The sequence below is a fragment of the Pelodiscus sinensis genome, chromosome 4 (genome assembly GCF_052426305.1).
Source record: "Pelodiscus sinensis isolate ZL-2025 chromosome 4, ASM5242630v1, whole genome shotgun sequence".
Lineage (NCBI taxonomy): Eukaryota > Metazoa > Chordata > Testudines > Trionychidae > Pelodiscus > Pelodiscus sinensis.
The window spans coordinates 55,298,319-55,319,244 of NC_143055.1; the positions used below are offsets into that span (position 1 = coordinate 55,298,319).

Below are 20,926 nucleotides of genomic sequence, written 5' to 3' on the forward strand. Positions count from 1 at the left end.
TGACCTTATCAATAAATTAGGAAAATGCAATATGGATGGGGCTACTATAAGGAGGGTGCATAACTGGTTGGATAACCATTCTCAGGGTATGTCTACACTACAAAGTTAGTTCGAACTAACGGACGTTAGTTCGAACTAACTTTCATAGGCGCTACACTAGCACTCCGTTAGTTCGAATTTAATTCGAACTAACGGAGCGCTTAGTTCGAACTAGGTAATCCTCATTCCACGAGGATTAAGCCTAGTTCGAACTAGCTAGTTCGAATTAAGGGGTGTATAGCCCCTTAATTCGAACTAGTGGGAGGCTAGCCCTCCCCAGGTTTCCCTGGTGGCCACTCTGGCCAACACCAGGGAAACTCGTCTGCCCCCCTCCCGGCCCCGGACCCTTAAAGGGGCACGGGATGGCTACGGTGCCCGTGCCAGGTGCAAGCCTGCCAGCACCCAGCCAGCAGACCCTGCACCTGGCACGGATCGAGCCACCCACCCGATGCCCCCCAGCCCTCCCTCTCTTCCCGGGACCAGGCTGGCGGCTCCCGGAAGCTTGCCCGGGACCACAGGAGGCAGGCACCCGCCTGGGCTAGTGCGGACATCGTGGACCTCGTCCACGACCTCCACACTAGGCACAGGAAAGTGGCCGGCTAGGGCAGGAGAGCTGCCAGCCTGGCCACCCAGGAGCAGGTGTGCATGAAAATCAAGGTGGTCCACTGAGACCCCCGACCCTGAGCCCTGAGCTTAGAATGGCCGTCCTGGGTCAGACCAAAGGTTCATCTAGCCCAGTAGCCTGTCTGCCGACAGCAGCCAACCCTAGGGACCCTGGAGGGGATGGACCGAAGACAGTGACCAAGCCATTCGTCTCGTGCCATCCCTCTCCAGCCTTGGGCAGGGACAGCACTCCTACCCCCTGGCTAATACCACTCCATGGACACCACTCCATGACTTGATCTCACTTCCCTTTAAACTCTGTTCTAGTTCTAGCCTTCACAGACTCCTGCAGCAAGGAGTTCCACAGGTTGACTCTTTGCTTTGTGAAGAACAACTTTTTGTTACTAGTTTGAAGCCTGCTACCAATTCCTTTCCTTTGGTGTCCTCTAGTCCTTCTTTATGGGAACTAATGAAGAACTTTTCTGTATGCACCCTCTCCATCCAACTCCTGCTTTTAGAGACCTCTATCCTGTCCCCCTTCCGTCTCCTCTTTTCTAAGCTGAAAAGTCCCAGTCTCTTTAGCCTCTCTTCATATGGGACCTGTTCCCAACCCCTGATCATTGTAGTTGCCCTCCCCTCTCCCAGCCTCTCTCTTCCCCTCTCCCACCTCCTTTTCCCAGTCTCCCCCAGTTTTGTTCAATAAAGACAGATTCCATTTTTGAACACAATTGTCCTTTATTTTGTACATCAAGAAGAGGGGCTAGGGAAGGATAAGTGGAAGGAGGTGAGGGAGGAATGAGGTACGCGCCCCCGATGGGGAGGACTGGGCTGGCTCTGAGGGCTTCTGGGGGTGGAAGCTCTCCTTCAGCCCCCCAATTGCCCCCTCTCCCCAGATGGCAGCCTGCGGCAAGTGCAGCCGGTCTGATGGCCGAGTGTTGTGATGTGCCAGTGTGGGTACTCCGGGCAATCCAACCCAGGACTGCTTTGCAAGCGGGGCACCCCTGAGAACTGTCTGTCCGGGGTGGGGGTTGGGACCTTTTAAGCACAGCCCTCGGCTAGCCTGAGACAGCATCTCCACGCTCTAAGTCCTCCTCTGATGCCCTGCCGGCACTGCTTCCGGCCATCCTTAACCCTGGTTCAGGGTCCACTTAATGTTAATTCGAACTAGTTTTTAGTTCTAGATGCGTTAGTTTGAATTAGCTTAGTTCGAATTAACTAATTCGAACTAAGTTAGTTCGAATTAGCGCTGTAGTGTAGACATACCCTCAGAGAGTAGTTATAAATGGTTCACAGTCATGCTGGAAGGGCATAACAAGTGAGGTTCCTCAGAGATCAGTTTTGGGACTGGTTCTGTACAATATCTTCATCAGCAATTTAGAAAATGGCATAGAGAGTATGCTTATAAAGCTTGCAGATCATACCAAGCTTGTAGGGATTCAAGAGCACTTAAGGATAGGGTCATATTTCAAAATGGACAAACTAGGTAATTGTCTGAGGTAAATAGGATGAAGTTCAATAAGGACAAATGCAAAATACTCCACGTATGGAGCAACAATCAGTTTCACACATACAAAATGGGAAGCGACAGTCTAGGAAGGAATACTGTGGAAAGTGATCTAGGAATCATAGTAGACCGCAAGCTAAATATGAGTCCAACAGTGTGATACTGTTGCACCAAAAGCAAACATCATTCCATGATGCATTAACATGAATGTTGTAAGCAAGTCACGAGAAGTAATTCTTCTGCTCTACTCTGCACTAATTAGGCCTCGGTTGGAGTACTGTGTCCAGTTCTAGGCACCACATGTCAAGAAACATGCGGAGAAATTGGAGAAGGTCCAGAGAGGAGCAACAAAAATTATTAAAGGTCTAGAAAACATGACCCATGAAGGAGACTGAAAGAATTAGTTTAACTTGGAAAAGAGAAGACTGAGAGGGGACAAGATAGCAACTTTGAAGTATATAAAAAGGTGTTAGAAGGAGGAGAGAGAAAAATTATTCTCCTTAACATCTAATGATCAGACAAGAAGCAATGGGCTTAAATTGCAGCAAGGGTGATTTAAGCTGGACTTTAGGAAAAACTTCTTAACTGTCAGTGTGGTTAAGCACTCAAATAAATTGCCTAGGGAGGTTGTGGAATCTTCATCATTAGAGATAGTTAAGAGCAGGTCAGATAAACATCTATTAGGGATGATCTGATGATGCTTGGTCCTGCTATGAGGGCAGGGGACTGGACTTGTTGACCTCTTGAGGTCGTTTCCAGTTCTAGTATTCTATTCTATAACCTGAGTTTAAGGTGACTCACGGGCTTCATTATATCTCAGAAAATAGGCAAGACCTTCTGTCCAAAAGAAGATCCCTAATCCTCGGAGAAAGTTTGGAAGGACTGGCGCCTATCAAAGCCCTAATGCAGATGTAGTGATCTCTGTTGAGCTTGTTAGCATGCATCACAGGGTTTTTAAATATTGTTTTAATATGTTTTCTCTGAAATGCATTGCTGTAAAAAGAGTTGCATGATATCTTAATTGGCTAATTATTCTGTTTATAAACTCTGTGAAATGAAAACTGGCCTGCTGACACAGTCTGCATTGGTGGGGAATTCGCATTGGTCAGGAATGAGAGAAATGCATGTCTTTGCCCAAGTGAGGTGATGGCTGGGGAGATGGAAGCCTGTGAATGCTTGCCCTTCTGGACCACAGAGGGGGATACAGGTGCAGTTGCCCTGAAATGAGAGAGGTGTACTTTTGTTACTTAACACATTTAAGTCAGCTATAGTTTTTAGCCCAAAGCTGAATTGTATCTGTTAACTTGTATTGTATTGTTTGAATGAAGTTCATTCAACAGGTTTTGAATTATTTAATAATGGAAGGAAATATGGTTTACTCCATATGTTCTGACTGCAAAATTTGCACTAGGGTAATTTTAAAATAACATGAAGGTAGAAAAAACAAACAACTTTAGCTTATTATTATAAACATCGTTAAGGTATAACATTCAAACCAAGTTTTGAAGAAAATTACAATAGGATGCTAACATTTATGAATATTTGAAATCAGCCAATGACTTTCATAATTGCACCCTAATCATTTGGGAATGACTTGGAATTTCCAGGTGGTGGGAAGCAGGTGAAGTATAAGGAAGTATGAAATTGAAAAATTGTGGCTCAAGAAAACTGCAACTTTATATTTATCTTAGATAATTTTTCTTATGTTAAAAAGAAGGGGTAGCATCACATGATTTGTGATAAGATCAAAGAACCAAGCATTTAAAAGTTAGGAAATGAGAGTTAAGGTTTACTACTCATCTCTTATTTCTGCTCTGCTGTACAATGTTTCTTTCTTATTTTATTAGGCAAACAATGATAATATGTAACATAGCACAAATTATAATTTTCTAAATTAATGATGACAATGCAATGTCATCCATTGACAATATCACTCTATGTAATCTTTATATAAAACTCCAAACTATATCACACCTGTATGGTTTGGGGTTTCTTTACAAAGGTGAAACACTTCATGTCCATGCGATCATTCAGAAGGATTATACCAGGACTTTCTTTTTTCTGAGTAAATGCAGAGGTCTAACAAAGGGACAACAACAACAGAAATTAGAAATTTATAAAAATGTATTCAATAGAGACATCACTTTTTGTCTTCGGGAGCTTTTTATATTCATTTTTTAAAACTTTTACTTATTTTAGATTATAAATACACACTGATTAGAAATAAAGCACTGCATTATTACAGATATTAGATTTTGAACACCTTACATGTTGGTATCCATCTAGTAAATCATGGATGGGCAACCACAAATAGTGGGTTGGCCATTTTACTGGCCCTCCTTCAACTCAGTGGGTCACAGTAGCCTTCAGACCACTCATTTCCACCTGTGGCCTCCCATCTGTCTTCCACACATGTCTCTCGTGCACTGGGGCACTGGAGCCTCACATTTAGCTGCTCCTCCCCCTCTCTTCCAGCAGTTTCAGAGTGCATGAATCACTTGGTTTGTGTGCCATCTCTGTTCCTCCCTTTGCCTGTTAGAGCTGAAACACCATAAACAGCTGTTCACAGCACTCCAGTTCTGGGAGGAGATAGGAGAAGCAGGGACTGAGCATGAATCAGGTGATTGGCAGGTCCTCCAAAAGTGCTGGGAGGGAGAGGAGAGGCATAGGAAGTACAGGGCTTCAATGCCCAATGCACAAGAGGTGCATGAAGGTTGGGAACAGCCAGGGGATCTGTAGGCCACAGGTAGAGCCCACCATTGTATTAAATCATTCCGTCAGATTTGTTTATAGTGTAAGTATGGCCATAACTGCACTTCACTCATATGCCATTGTCCTTTTCAGAATGTTTCACAAAATCAAATAATTTAAGATATGTCATACAGAATTAGATTGTAAGAACATAAGAATGGTCATACTGGGTCAGACAAATGGTCCATCAACCCCAATATCCTGTCTGCTAGCAGTGGCTGATGCCAGATGCTCAGAAGGAATGAACAGAAAGCCATCTTATCAAGTGATCCATCCCCTTTTTAGTTCCAGTTTCTCAAATGTGAAGGCTTACTTCACTGTCTTCCATAAACTTACCTGGTTCTTTTTTTAATCCAGTTATACTTTTTGCTTTCACAGCATGCCCTGACACTGAGTTCCACAGGTTGATTGTGCGTTGTGGGAAGAAGCACTTCATTATATATATTTGTATGTTTATTTTGTTTTATTTTAAGTTTTCTACCTATTGACTTGTTTTGCAGCTTCAAGAAATATTCAGAAAGAAAAATGAGAAGAGAGAAAGAAAAGGAGATGAAGAGAAACGTGTAATGTTGGTGAGTAAAATTAGAATAGTTATAGGTTTGTGGTTGTAGTTTTTATGTGGCTGAAAAGTGTGGTTACATTTATTAATTAAGAATATTTATTTACTGTTCCTAATCTTTTGAGATTTCTATGCAGCATCAGGTACCATATTGAATCACAAAACTCCTAACAATATAAAGGGTTAACTTGTTTCTAAGCTTGTTTATTGAGGGAAAAATAATAGATACCAAAATATTTAAAACTGCATAAAAAATTTAAAAAATTGTACAATATATTAACATTTCTGCATAATTTATTTAATAAAAAACACGATATAATCACACCATTTCTATTAATTTAGTAAGTTATTTTAAAATACCTGTGGGCAAGTATGTTTTTAACAATATTGACAACAGATTCTGGAAATATTTTTGACAATTAGATTACTTACTGGGTATATTAACACAGAATTTTGAGTAACAATTCATTTAAATTTCAATATAAAAATGTAATTCCAGCATCCTTCAGAAGCAATGCAAAGCTTCTGTGGAAGTCAGGAGTAACAGAGGAGCTGAGGAAGAGGATAGAAATTGTTGGCAAGGAGCCTGGAAATGAATTTAGTGTGTTGTCTATAGGTTAGGAATGTCATCATGCAGCCAATGACATGATTAACTGATAAGGCGGATATTTAAATCCCTGCCTCGTTTGCAATGTCGACCTGCCTAATCTGCATCCCTCTGCTGACAGAGAGATGCAGTTTAGACATACCCTTAGGGTGAGGGGCAAGGGAGGCTGCCGTAAAGCAGCTTCTGTCCGCAGTGGACTCGAACTCCTTGCGGACAGAGGCTGCTCCACATCCCACAGAGGATACAGACAGCAGTGCAGAGTTGCAAGGGGCTTCCCAGGAGTGGGCCCAGGAGCACATGGCTGCCGGCCTCACCCCTGGGGACTATCAAATAGTCATGTAACTGCTAAGATTTCATGCGGTTACACAACTGTTTAATTACACGATAACTAACATTACTAGTGTGAGTGGGAAAATATTTTTGGGGTGGGAGTGGAATTATCGACTCTCTCCATAGTACACCCTTGTGGACTCCTAGCCTCTCTCGTTTAGACAGCCACATCTGCCTCTATTCCCATGCATTCCTCCCAAATAATATGCTGCTTGACTCAGCCTCTCGGGGGTTGCTTTGAAGAACACAACCTCTTCCCTATCTTCAGCTAGGGCTGCTCCTGCCCAGGAGCTGTTGCTCTTTGTTCTAGTGCCACAGCAGCCCCACATGGGCAAAAATATAACTGCAGCACCTCTTCATTTAATACAGGGGTTCCCAAACTTTTTGACACGGGGACCAGTAAATCCATTCATGAACTTTTAGAGGACCAGTAATGTTTATTTGCATATTCATTAATCAAATCATGAATATTCAAATAAGTTGTTTCTGGTCCTCCCAAAACCCCCAGTGCCAGCTTTAGCAAAGCTTTTATTATGGTCACCCACAATATTCTTGCCAGCAAGTTAAAGAATATGGATTGGATAAATGGACTGTAAGACTGACAGAAAGCTGGTTAGACCAGGGTTTCCCAAACTTTTTACTTTAGTTGGAACCCTTTTTTTTCAATACTGCTTTTTGCAGCCCAAAAATATAAACACATAAAAAACAAACTGAGAAAATACCAGACATATAACATGTCTGGTATTTTCTCATTAGGTAAGTTGTATTATTACTAGATGTATCAGTTTGTAGTTTCGAACTGCCTGGCTGGTAAATGAGCTCAGGCTGCATGAGTGTGTCTACCAGCCAGATAGTTCGCAACTACTCAAGGGGTGTGTGTGTGGGGGGGGGGACAGTAGAATCCCCGGGCCGGACTAACTCATGCTTTGTGGAGGGGAAGGGGGAACAGGGGCAGCGTCCCAAGATCTACATATGGCCGGGTCAGTCCCACTCCCTGCAGGCCGATTCATTCCTCCCCCCCTGCTCACCCGCTGTGCCTCTGGCCAGCCCCACTTCCCCCAACCCCCTCCCAGGCAGCCAGGTCCCCCCCTGTTTCTCCTCCCAATCTCCCTTGACCAGTCCCGCTGCCCACATCCAGCCCTCCTTCCAGCGGCCGCTTCTCCCCCCCCCCCATCTTCTCCGGCCAGCTCCCTGCCCCCAACCTCACCCCCCCCGGCAGCCCTGCTTTCACCGGCCCCCTTGGTGCCTTCCCCTTCCACTCCTCCCCCTCCGCGCAAGCCTGCCGCTGCCGCCTCCGCCTCCTCGTCTCTGCCCAAGCCTGTTCCCTACCTTCTGCCTTTCACATTGCAGGCCCGGAGGCCACCGGAGCCAGCGTGGCCCCGCCACGTGCCTCTGAAGACTTTTAAAATCCCAGGCCGTGACGTCACGTCACGCCCGGGCGTCCTCCCTGCCCACGTGCAACACCACACATGGGCAGCAACAGGTGGTGAGGAGGAGCCGCGCACGGCGGGGCGCTCTGGGAGCGGGGTGGAAGGACGCGCAGGGTGGCCGGCACGAGGGACCCGCACCAGGCAGAGCCGGGGGAGAGACCCAACTCCACATATCGGTGGAGCAGGATCTACCAGCTCTGTAATTCGCCGGCACTTCCGGGTTCAGGGGCGCAGGGCCCGAATCGGCCTAAAGTCGGCCCTGCTGGCAGCCACCAGGCATGCTGAGGCCTGGTATTTTTTTCCTACGGCCCCCACGGCCCATAGTTTGGGAAACGCTGATTTAATGTATTTTCTGAAGAAAAATAATTTGTGTGAAATGAATTCTGCACTTATTCAATGGCACAGAATTCCCTCAAGATTAATTAGTGTAATTTTGGACCTAAAACTGAATTACAAGGTTACTGAAAAGAATAAGTTTTAAGATCCCCAGAGAAGAAAAATATAGAATAGATATTATAGAATAATAGCTATTATTTTAAATTGCAATTATAGTGGCATATTACTTTTTAAAAAATCAGTATTTTCTGAGTCTAAGTCTAGTAGACTTCCTAATGTTGTCTTCTATCACAATACTAGTGAATTACCTCACTACTACCATAAATGTAAGTTGAAAAACACCCTTCCCCCGTTGATCCTGGATTTCTATTCTCTCTCTCTCTCTTTCTCTCTCATAATTTTCTTGTACATCTTCATGCAGACTTACTAATTGTGATACTTAGTTTTAGCGCAAATAACTTTGACATATTTGAAAAAATTTGGTTATAAATTAAAAGATATCTTAAATAAGATTTTTGTGCTCAAACTGAACTCTTTGTATTGAAGCACCATATTGTTGTTGTTCTTGTGAACAAGGTATATCAAAAGATCACTAAATATGACTCACCAGTAGGGATAGCATGTAGCTGTGTAGGGTACCCAGTTAAATCTAGTCATTTAAATGGGTACCCTACACAGCTACATGCTTCTCCCCGTCCAGCTCCTAGGGAACAGCTTGCTGTCTTGTGTTGCTGCCTCCGCTGCTGGGTGGCAGGGGAGAGCTGGTGCACACCGAGAGCCAGCTTTTAAAAGCCAGCTCCCTATATGCACCAGCTCCTGGGGAGCTGGCTACCGTCCTGCATGTAACCATGTAACTGCTGAAATTTTCAGCAATTACATGGTTAATCAGTTAAACACATTTTAACATCCCTACTCACCAGAGAGATCAGCAATTAAACATATATAAGTATGTTGAAAAATCTTCATCTGTGTGCATTAAACATGCAATAAAAATTAAGTATTGTGTATGACCAGGATGTTTTTTCAATTGATAATAACTATTTGACACATATTTCTTGAAACATATCAATGTAACTTGTTCTTACTAATGAGTGTAGGTCAAATCTTGGGGTTTATTTTTATGTATGTAAAAGGCCAAGGAATAATATAAAAGTCACAGTTTGGCTGCATTAGGTGGCATGGCAGCAGCAGATTACATCCCTATAATCTCAGCGGTAGGTCTCCACCAATGCTGCTTCATAAAATGAGTAGATTCATGCATTGTACGCAGGGCTGGCTTTAGCAAGTGCGGGGCCCAATTTGCGGGGACAGGGGCGCACATGTGCCGCGCGTCCGGGGCCCAGAGCACCGTGCATGCGCCGTGCGCCTGGGGCAGGAGCCGCGCATGCTTTGCGCACCCGGGAGCAGGGCCCTCTTTGGTGCGGGGCCCCCCTCTTAGGCGCAGAGCCTGATTTTACAAATCACTTGGGCCAAAACACTACATTGTGGACATACCTGCTTCTTCTCCCTATGCCTACAGTTAGCCTAGCCACTTGAGGCTATAAATTCTAGCTCTCAACAGAACAAGTGTTTTGTGTATAGCAAAATACTTTTATTTATTTTATTTTAATTTAATTTTAAAAGCATAACTTAAAAGCTTATTTATCTGGAGCTGTCTATGTGATCTCTTCCCAGACTTTGGCCCCCACACCACATGGAAAAGCTTGACATTTAGGAGCAACCGCATTTTTTAATTATCCAAGCACAGAAAAAAAATATGTTTTCACTCTTTAAGACAACTTTTTTCTCATTGGCATAAAAGGTTGATTGTTCAGTTAGTTTTGCTGGTATTCTTAGGCCAACACTAAGCAAAAGAAATTTCATCCTAAAAGGAAAACTTTAGCAAATGATACAGAAGACAAAATAGGAGGGTAGAATCGCATATTTCTTGTAACTGAAATTTATTATGGTTGAAATGTACTCTGCAGTATACTTTTTTCTGTTTTAAGAGTCTTAAAAACAAGATGTAAAAAAAGAGAACCTTTTGCTCTCCACTATTAAAAATATACCTGCATTTCTAGTAACATGTAAGATAAAGACTTGCCTGTCCTAACCTATTTTGTTTGTTCTTTTTCTTTCTCTTTTGGCTTCATTCTGAAATGTGGTACTTCACCATTTTTACTGTCAGCGCCTTCAACTCTATGGATATCATACTTCTACTAACAGTGTATGTACTTATTTCCTATATTAGTAGTTATCACCAGTGAAATGGAATCATTTGTTGTAACAATGGGCTCTTTATCAAGTAAATGAATTTTGTTAGTGTAGGGTCTTATTTAGTCAAAAGTGTACTCTGTCTTCAAAGCCATAGAAGGCTACACATGCTTCCTACAGGTATAGGGTAATAGGCTGTCCTATTACAGATTGATCCCTCAGAATAGGTAAAAAGAAAAAAAAGAGTAGATATGTATTAGGGGGTTGTAGAACTGCTTTGGGTTGGGTGCTGAACCCATCTAAATAAACTCCCCCAACAACAAATAAACTCCAATTATTAAGCAAAATCCGCCCCCCCCCCTTTTCCTGGGACATAAAAGTAATAACCATATTCCTAGAGTATGGTCAGTTTCCCAGGATCTCATCCTAACAGGGCACACGAGAAAGTCTCAACCATTTTTTCCTTGTACTAGTTATTCATAAAATAAAACAAAACTACTTCAGTTTGGCTGTGTCTAGACTACAGGCCTCTGTCGGCAGAGGCATGTAGATTAGGGTTGTAGGCAAAGGCAAATGAAGCCGCGATTTAAATGATCGCGGCTTCATTTAGATTTACATGGCTGCCGCGCTGAGCCGACAAACAGCTGATCAGCCCCGTTATTCCTCGTGGAATGATGTTTACCGGAGCTGCCGACAAAGGGCTTTGATGTTGACAGGGGGAACGTCCAGACTAGCATCGAGCCGACAAACAGCTGATCAGCTGTTTGTCGGCTCAGCGCGGGAGCCATGTAAATGTAAATGAAGCCGCGATCATTTAAATCGCGGCTTCATTTACCTTTGCTGAACAAACAAATCTACATGCCTCTGCCGACAGAAGCATGTAGTGTAGACGTAACCTTGAAGATGAGAACAGAGTCTGCTGGGAGAGAGGAAACCAAGATTAAGACAGATTGTATTATATTTGATTATTGTTTGGGCAGAGGTTGGGAGGAATTTTCAGATTGAGGAACTCTGTGTTTTGACCTTGACTGAATGCCCATCAGTGCAGAGTAGATTTAGACTCCTTTACATAAAAAAGCCATGAAAGAACTCAAGCTTCAGTCTTCATGGTTATATAGGTAAGACTTTGCTCTTTAGAGCCAAATTAGCATAATAATTAGCAGGATGGAGTCTGCGGCTGCATTTTAGGAAAAGGGCTAGAATTTGAGGTTATATATTCAGTTACGTTTCCCATTACTTTTGTTAGCTGTGTAGCATTAACAAGAATAAAAGAATTTTAAGAACTTTTTTGTCACTGAACTGAACGCATGCATTGCCATTTTTACATAGTACTATTTTTGATCATGCATATATTTTATCTCTGCCACTTTGTCTTTCATGCAATTGTGCCCAGGTAAGGCAAAACAGATGTTAAATACATACCTGTTCAATGAAATGATAGGCAAAAACTATGTATTATAAGTCTTCAGTTGAAGTCTATTGAAGTCTTTCTGTTGACTTTACTGAGCTTTGGATCATGCCCTGTTGACGTGAAAGACTCAGTGCTTCATATCTCTATATCTCTTTTCCTTTGTAGCTTAACAAACCTTACCTTTAAGCATTTCTACATTTATAATAATTTTTCAACTCTAATTAAAAATATATATTTTTATACTCACATTTAAAAAAATAAGTCAGTATAGCAGGGGTTTTAAATAAAGGAAATGGGTAGCACTAAAGGTGAATCTATTAGCATACTATGGAATCTGGGCTTGGAATGAGAATAATGAACACACATATTTCTAACATTGAAAGCGCAAAAGCTGAGATACTGAGCTCCCTCAGCTCCCATTGAATTCTGGGGCAAATGAGTGTACTCATAATTTCAGAGTATCAAGCTCTGAAGGCAACATATTACATAAGATGCATCTATACATGGATCTGAGTTATTTGATTATTTCTGTCTTTTAATATTACCTATGATAGTTCTCTGGAGCCATGGTGATGCATGCTGGGCATGTGCAATTAAGACTAGTACAGCATGAGTTGCATGTGCGTTTTGACTAGCTGAATGCAATAATAATTGATAATTATTATAAAAGTAACATGTGGAAAAATAAACTGTGAATGCTTCAGAAATACTAACTTCATCAGTAATTAATCAGTTTTTGTCAGATAAATGAGGTATATCACTAGTAAGAAAAGTAAGAAAATTAGTAATTCCATAATAGCGTGTGCATATAAATAAAATATATGTAACTTCTTGAAGTAGTAATTCATGTTGAAAAAATTTGAGTTATTTGGCATATTTTGTCAATACTTTATGGTGTAAGAAGAGATATTATTGTCTTTTTAACTAATTTTATAAAAATATGACATTTCATAGATTAAAAATACACATAATCAGCATGAGGCATCAGTATCTGGATCACAACCACACTATCTATATTTAGATAAAGAGCTTTATAACATATCATTAAGTATAAAATGAAAAGGTTAGGCATACTAACTCTATTCAAGTTTTATCTTTTGTGCAGACTTCTTGATGAACATAAGGTGCAAAATGTAAATGTATCTAACCGTATACTGCTTAGAATAGCATACAGTTTTTACTTACAGCATATTAAAAACTGTGGAAAATTAATTTTGTGGAGGTCCACTATATTTCATTTAATATTGAGTGACTCTCTTATGGATCTTTCTGGAATCTGCCCAGAATAAGATTTCATACTTCAGACAAGAGATTTCTTCCCAAATTGTGTGATAGATTATCTTCAGGCCCATGTAAAACTTTGGTAACTATAGAGGCTGTATGCTGTGGGAATTGCATGTTTGTCTTTTGCATCCAGAGCAAAAGACCGAACCTTTAGTCCTGGACAGATAGTTTTGGCTTGGAACTATGTTCCTGGAGCTAAATGGGTCCCTGCCACTATTATTGCTCAAACAGGACCTGTTTCCTATACTGTCCAGACTGCAAAAGATCTCCTCTGGCGGCGGCATGTAGATCAGTTATTGACAGGTTATTCCTGTCCCCAAAGCACAACTCCAGTTGAGTTGCCCATCCTTCCCACTGCTGGTGAGCTACCGTGTCAAGAATCACTTGATCCTCACTCTCCTCCTCCATCACCACCAGCGGCGAACAATAACCCCCTCCCTGAGCAGGCTGATCCAACAGCCTCACCTGTTCACACTTCAAGTTCCCAGCCAAGTGTCAGGCCTGCACCCATAACATCTTCGGGTGCGAGAACGCCGGATGTCCGCCGTAATCCACCTAGAGAAAGGAGGCCTTCTCAACGGCTGGACCTTTAGTTGAGATTAACTCACAGATGGGGCAAAATAATCCCCAGGGTTAGCTGGGAACTTGAGGCAGTCTACCCTCATTTTATAGTTAGTTTTTGTTTTCTTAAAGGGACGTTTTTATTAAGGGGAGAGGAATATGTTGTATATTGGGTTGTAGATATAGATCTTGTTGTTATGGTAACTGAGTAGGTCACTGGGGTCAGCCCAGCTAGTCTGGGCTTGTTCTAGTGAGTTCTGTGCTATGCAATAAAATGGACACTTGCTCCTACTCCAGCTCTCTGCCTTTCCACTGATTTCTTCCTATGCTGTGAAACTCCCCACAACATAACACAGAGGGCAAGGGAGAAAGTGCAATGGAACATTCAACAGAACAGTGATAACACTTAGTTAAAAGAAGCCTTGACTATCTCCAGGATCACCTTATCTAGATCTCCTTGGCCAGAAGGATGGAAACTGTCAGGTTATACCTCCAGGAGCAGTTGTAAAATGAGGATGGGGTAGGGGGATAAAATGTAAGAGGTATAAGTGTCCTAGTCCTCTAAAATTGTTGCAGAGCACCTCTGGGGCAAAAAAGGTAAAGCTTGCAGTTCTTTCAAACAGAGCACATGGTAAATTTGATCAGTGGACACCCACAATCAGGTTTTCTTGCTGCATATTCTGCAACTAGAACTTGATCTCAGTAGCCCGATTCTTATTTTCCCTCACACTACTAAGATGGATCATTTGTTGGAACTACATGCTTGGTAACTATTTTGATTATGCCAGTAGTGTATGTCATGCTTTGATAAATCAGACAACAAGCTCCCTATTACAAGCAGCCTATCCTATATGCAAGTTGAACCTCCCTGGTCCAGCACCCTTGGGATCTGACCAATCCCAAACCAGGGAATTTGCCAGACCAAGGGAAGTCAATGCCAGACTCTATGCTCCTGGTGACCAGCCCAGCTCTGTTCTCAGCTGTTCCTCCTTTGAGGCGCCATTCTTTCCTGGCTTGAAAAAGCTCCTGGTCCTAACTTGCCAGGTTTTTCCTGTGAGTGCTCCATGCCTGAATCACCCATGGGGTTGCCAGAATTGCTGGACCAAGTGTGTTGCTGTACTAGGGAATTCTGGATTACAGAAGTTCAACCTGCTTTAATATTTTGACAAATTATGAAATTACTAATAATACAACTTTGCCAATACATTTCATTTTGCATATGCTCCAGAATGTTTCTGTTTGTATTAGAGCTGTCAAATGATTAAAAAATGATTCAAATTAATCACAAGATTTAAAAAAGTCACAATTAATCACAGTTTTAATGGCACTGATAAACAATAATAGAACACCAATTTAAATTTATTATAAATATTTGTAGATTTTTTCTTCATTTTCAAATATATTGATTTCAGTTATAACACAGAACACTAAGTACAGTGCTCACTTTTTATTATTATTAATCATAATCATAGAATCATAAAACACTAAAACTGGAATGGACCTTGAGAAATCATCAAATCCACTCCTATGCCCCCATGGCAGCACCACACACTGTCTAGATCATCCTTGACAAATGTCTGTCTAACCCGCTCTTAAATATCTCCAGTGGTTGAGATTGCACAACCTCTCTAGGCACTTTATTCTAGTATTTAACCATAAACCCCCCTTGCTGCAGTTTAAGCCCATTGTTTCTTGTCCTATCATCAGAGGCCAAAGAGAACAATTTTCCCCCTCCTGCCTGTGACACCCTTTCAGATACCTGAAAACCGCTATCGTGTCCCCTCAGTCTTCTCTTTTCTAAACTAAACAAGCCCAATTCCTTCAGCCTTCCAACACAGCTCATGTTTTCTAGACCTTTAATAATTTTTATTGCTCTTCTGTGGCCCTTCTCCAGTTTTTCCACATCTTTCTTGAAATGCAGTGCCTAGAACTGGACACAATACTCCAATTGAAGCCTAATCAGTGCAGAGTAGAGTGAAAGAATGACTTCTCATGTCTTGCTCATAACACTCCTGTTAATTCATCCTGGTGTCATGTTTGCTTTTTTGCAAGTGTCACACTGTTGACTCATATTTAGCTTGTGGTCCACTATGACTCCTAAATCCCTTTCTGCAGTACACCTTCCTAGACAGTCACTTTTGTGAAATGTATTGTTCCTTCTTAAGTGGAGTATATCTCAAAAAAGATATGCTGGCATTAGAAAAGATTCAGAGAAGGGCAACTAAAATGATTAGTAGTTTGGAATGGGTCCCATATGAGGAGAGATTAAAGAGACTGGGATTTTTCATCTTGGAAAAGAGGAGACTAAGGGGGGATATGATAGAGGTATATAAAATCATGAGTGGTGTGGAGAAAGTGAATAAGGAAAAATTATTTACTTGTTCCCATAATATAAGAACTGGGGGCCACCAAATGAAATTAATGGGTAGCAAGTTTAAAACAAATAAAAGGAAGTTCTTCTTCACACAGTGCATAGTCAATCTGTGGAACTCCTTGCCTGAGGAGACTGTGAAGGCTAGGATTATAACAGGGTTTAAAAGAGAAATAGATAAATTCATGGAGGTTAAGTCCATAAATGGCTATTAGCCAGTATGGATAAGGAATGGTGTCCCCAGCCTCTGTTTGTCAGAGGGTGGAGATGGATGGCAGGAGAGAGATCGCTTGATCATTACCTATTTGATTCACTCCCTCCAGGGCACCTGGCATTGGCCACTGTCAGCAGACAGGGTACTGGGCTGCATGGACCTTTAGTCTGACCCAGTATGGCCATTCTTATGTTCTCTTATGAGTACTTTACATTTGCTCTTATTATGCTTCATCCTATTTACCTCAGACCATTTCTGCAATTTGTCCAGATCATTTTGAATTATGTGCCTATCCTCCAAAGCACTTGCAACCCCTTCTAGCATGGTATCATTTTCAAACTTAATAATCATACTCTCTATGCCGTCATCTAAATTGTTGAAGAAGATACGGAACAGAACTGGTCCCAAAACTGACCCCTGCGGAACCCCACGAGTTATGCCCTTCCAGCATGACTGTGAACCGTAAATAACTACTCTCTGAGAATGGTTGTCCAGCTAGTTATGCACCAACCTTATAGTAGTCCCATCTAAGTTGTTTTTGCCTAGTTTATTGACAAAAAGGTCATATAAGACCATATCAAATGCCTTCCTAAATTCTAGGTATATCATGTCACTGCTTCTCCTTTATCCACAAGACTTGTTATCCTATCAAAGAAAGCTATAAAATAATGATGCACTGTAAAAAAAGATTTTTAAAAGCACAATCTACAAGTTGAAAAATGAAGGTGAATGCATTAGCACATCTGATCTTGCAACACCAGCTACAACAGTGACATGCAAATGCCTGTTCTCACTTTCAGTGGCCTAGTAACTATGAAGCAGGTAGCATTATCTCCTGTACATGTAAGCAGACTTATTTGTCTTAGAGATTGGCTGAACAAGAAATAAGACTGAGTGGACTTGTAGACTCTAATTTGTTTTGCATTGTTTTGATTTTGAATGTAGTTATATGAAGAAATAAAAATTCTACATTTGTAAATTCTACTTTCACTATAATGACATTGCAGTACAATGCTTGTATGAGGTGAATTGAAAAATACTTTTTATTGTGCAACTATTTGTAATAAAAATAATAAGTGAGCACTGTACAGTGGTATTCTGTGTTGCAATTGAGATCAATGTATTTGAAATATAGAAAATATTTATAATACATTTAAATTGACATTCTATCATTGTTTAGCAGTATGATTAAAATTGTGATTGTGACTTTTTTAATCTAGGTAATTTGTTTTGCATTAATTGCTTAAGTTTGGTAAATCCTCACATTGTGACTAAGACGGTAACAGATATTGATACTATTAGCGGTTTGAAAATGGCTTGAGTTTATAGAAGTGTTACATAAAACTTTTCTTTGTGCAGGAAACAACAAGAGTAAACTCATTCAGTCTTATTTTTGTTCATTGGCTTTAACAGATTTTAAAGTGTGTAAGCTGTTCTTTTTAATTATTTTTTGGTTTTCAAACAGTTGTGCTTCTTGAAACTTCTGCAGGTACTTAAGACAGATGGGAAGGACCTTGTCCCCAGAAGCTATTGGGATACATTGAGACGTAGCACAAGCCAAGCTCTCTTTTCGGACCTTGCAGAGGTATAATAAAACCTCTGTCTGGTCCTTGAACGAATTGCCATTTTATTTCTTTTCTTTTTATTTTAATGTTTTCCCTATTGTTGTGAATATTAATTCTTTTCTTTTTTAAAATTTTAAAACAGTGTTTATGGGAAAGTTGTCATATGAAATAAATGTGGCTGAATGCAGTTGGCATTACTTGAAATTGTCCTTTCTAGTGTGCTAGCTTCATCTGCTGGAAGATTTGGAAGATCAAGTTTATCTTTGGTGTAAGGATACTTATCTAATATTAATTTTAAAAAAATAACCATGGTTGCTATATAAATGAAACCTAGGAATCTGTTTTCATTGAGGGCAGGTTGAGAACCTTTTTTGGGCCAGGAACACTGATCCACAGACAAATCAGTGAGGGGCAACACTAAAGTGAGAAGCAAAAAACAAAACTTCACTGACCTGGCCTCTAAGTGAGAAGGGGGACCCTTACAGATGTAGCCCCCCAACAGAGAGGCAGGAGGGGAAAAAAGAGACTCCTCACTCCCCTCAAACTTCAGCCCCACAGGGGAATGGGGGAGGTCACTACGGAGTAGGGCTTACCCCTTGGCTGCTTTAACTGTTCTGGGGGCTCTCTAAGCTTTGGGCTGAGCCAAAAATGAGGGGCTCAGTGTGTGCGAAGGAGCTGCCATGGAGCAGGTGGGGATTCAGGGTTTGAGTGGGAGGTAGGGTGCAGAAGTAGGGTAGGGTAGGGTTGCAGGATTTAGGTCTAAGATTGGGGTAAAGGTGCGGAGTCTGGATGGGAAGTAGGGTGCAGGACTGGGGTGGGAATGCGGGATCTATACAGGAGGTAGGATATAAGAGTAGGCTGGGGGTGCAGGTGTTGAGAGGGATATAGGGTGCAGGGACAGGGTGAGGGTATGGGGACTGGGCAGGAGGTGGGGTGCAGGAACGGGATGAGGGAGCAGAGACTGGAAGGGAGGTTAGGTGCTGGAGCAGGGTGAGAGTGTGGAGGCTGGGACGGAGGTGGGATTCAGGAGTGAGGTGAGGGTTTTTCAGACAGTTAAAACAATTGCATATGTTAATCTCAGTCTAGATTTTTCAAGGTCATGAAAGACTAGCAATATCTCTGTTCCATCAAACATTAATATATGTAGGTGTCTAAATTATAATAAACATTAAAAGCATATTTAATTATTAATTCAAAAAAATGAACAAATAGAATGTGAATATTTCTTTACATTGACAATTTAAAAGAAAGTCTAAAGGACAGATCCTCTAAAAGCATTTCTGTGTTCAGCTACATTGTGAAGGAAGTTGCCATAAATTGAGGCAGGCCACCTGTAGCAGCTCCCCAGTAATGCCTCTATCTCAAGCCATGCAAATCACAATGGGGCCATTAGTGAGGGAAGCACAGAAGCTGTTTTATAGTCACCTGTGGATTCTCCCACACTGAGAGTACCTCCAAGCATCTGAGAAAGCTTAAAGTATTGCAGAGCAGGCAGAACCGGGTCCAGACTTTCTCTACTTCTGTTGTATGTACATGAGCAAAATTTAACACTCATCTGCACAATAGTATTAGTTTAGTATTCTTTACAAGCTTTTTTAATGTGAACCTATCCAGTAGGCAATTAGACACATAATTAAAGTGCATTATGCTGACATTTGTAGGCTGCAATAGTTAAAACTGACCAACATCCAGTTTCAGCATTCTTCCATGAACATTTGCATAAGTACTGTCAGCTGACATGCATCACTGAATACAACTTGAATGTCCTTGGTTACAGTATTTTCCACTACTCATTAGAATAACTCCTGTCTTGCTTGGTTTTTTTAAGCCTGAGTCTGCTAGCTTTCTTCCATATCCATATCTCTCTGAGGCACCCTTAACATCAGACTTTTATGCTGAAAATTGACATAAAACTAGTTATCATTTGGAGTCTATGCTGTCTGGCAGCCTCCTCAAGTGTTACTTTGTGAAAAGGAGGGGAGATAAAATACGTTCTTGTCAGATTCCGTAAAGAGGGCTCTTCAGGAAGAGGAAAGGCTTCCCATCATGATTCTCTGGTATCTCTTTTGGAGGAATGAATAAAGCTATGTAATCCTACAGCCTATTCCTAACAGGCCAGTGGAATTAAACACCAGTGAGCTCAGCTTTTGGATTAATTCTGAATGAATATTGCAAATTACTGAAGTTGCTAAATCATTTGAAAAATATAAGACTGTGCAGAAGTATCTCTGTCCACATGGAATATAACATACATACTTTGTACTCACTATGGAAGACTCCCATTGACATCAGTGATTTTTTTTACTGCCTTTTTTTCAAGGATTTGAAAACTCTTTACAAATATGCATACTTATTATTTCTCTCAAGGATGGGGAAATGATGGTGCAAAAAACTAAAATAGTTTGTTAAGGGTGCAAAATTCCTTGAAGAGCTGCAAAAATAACTCCAGTGTCCTAGTTATGTGTTGTCTGCCTTTATGCTTCTGTTTATATTAGGTATCTTAGAACTAATGTAAAATATCTTTTAACAAAGACAGATAAGCCAAATCCTTGTTCTCATTTAAAAGATTTTAAATAACTCAAAGTAGAATTGTTATCTTATTACATGAAAATAAATTGTGTTCTTTCATTGCATTGTTTCCTGTTATAAAACAGAATTCATTTTACCTTGAACAATAGAATTACAAGGATAAAGCTATCATTTTAGGCTCACCCCTTATGAAATTTAAGTTATATAATGCTTTTAAGAAAAGGGCCATAGAAATACTTTTCAATTACTAGTGATTCTTTAAAAGCATATTGGTGGTTTTTTTGGTTTCTTTTAAGACTGACCAACTCAGGACCGGCCCACAAAATTTTGGCACATGAGGCAGGGAGCTCAAATGATGCTCCCATGCCCCTTTGCTTGGGCCAAAACTTTGAAATATCTCAATTCTGCCTTCTTCCTGTTCTACTCCTCTCATGGTACTGCTCTGCTACCTACATATGCACCAGCAGCAGACACAGTTTTTTGTACTCTGGGTCCTAGTGGCGTCCCCTCCCCCCCCCAAGTCTGGCACCTGAGGCGACTGCCTCAGTTCATCTCATGGTAGGGCTAGCCCTGGACCAACTAGAAATGGTATAGAAAGACTTCTAGTTTCAGGGTGTGTGCTTGTTTTAACTAATATGC

General features: G+C 41.2%; 1 protein-coding gene across 10 annotated transcripts in view; it reads left to right on the forward strand.

The window, feature by feature from the left end:
* The window catches only part of MICU3 (mitochondrial calcium uptake 3), a 104,154-nt gene that overhangs the window by 50,484 nt on the left and 32,744 nt on the right, over positions 1-20,926 (forward strand). For 3 of the 10 annotated variants that reach the window (XR_016349410.1, XM_075930351.2, XM_075930355.2), the window contains exons 7-9: positions 5,398-5,469; positions 10,327-10,365; positions 17,683-17,778. Coding sequence is in view for 9 of the 10 variants with exons in the window: in XM_075930351.2 (XP_075786466.2) it covers positions 5,398-5,469; positions 10,327-10,365; positions 17,683-17,778 (207 nt within the window). In the remaining variant the exon portion in view is untranslated. Of the gene's footprint in view, positions 1-5,397; positions 5,470-7,743; positions 8,788-10,326; positions 10,366-17,682; positions 17,779-20,926 lie in introns of those variants that run through there. The other 7 variants (XM_075930357.2, XM_075930359.2, XM_075930354.2 and 4 more) reach the window with 4 other exon arrangements.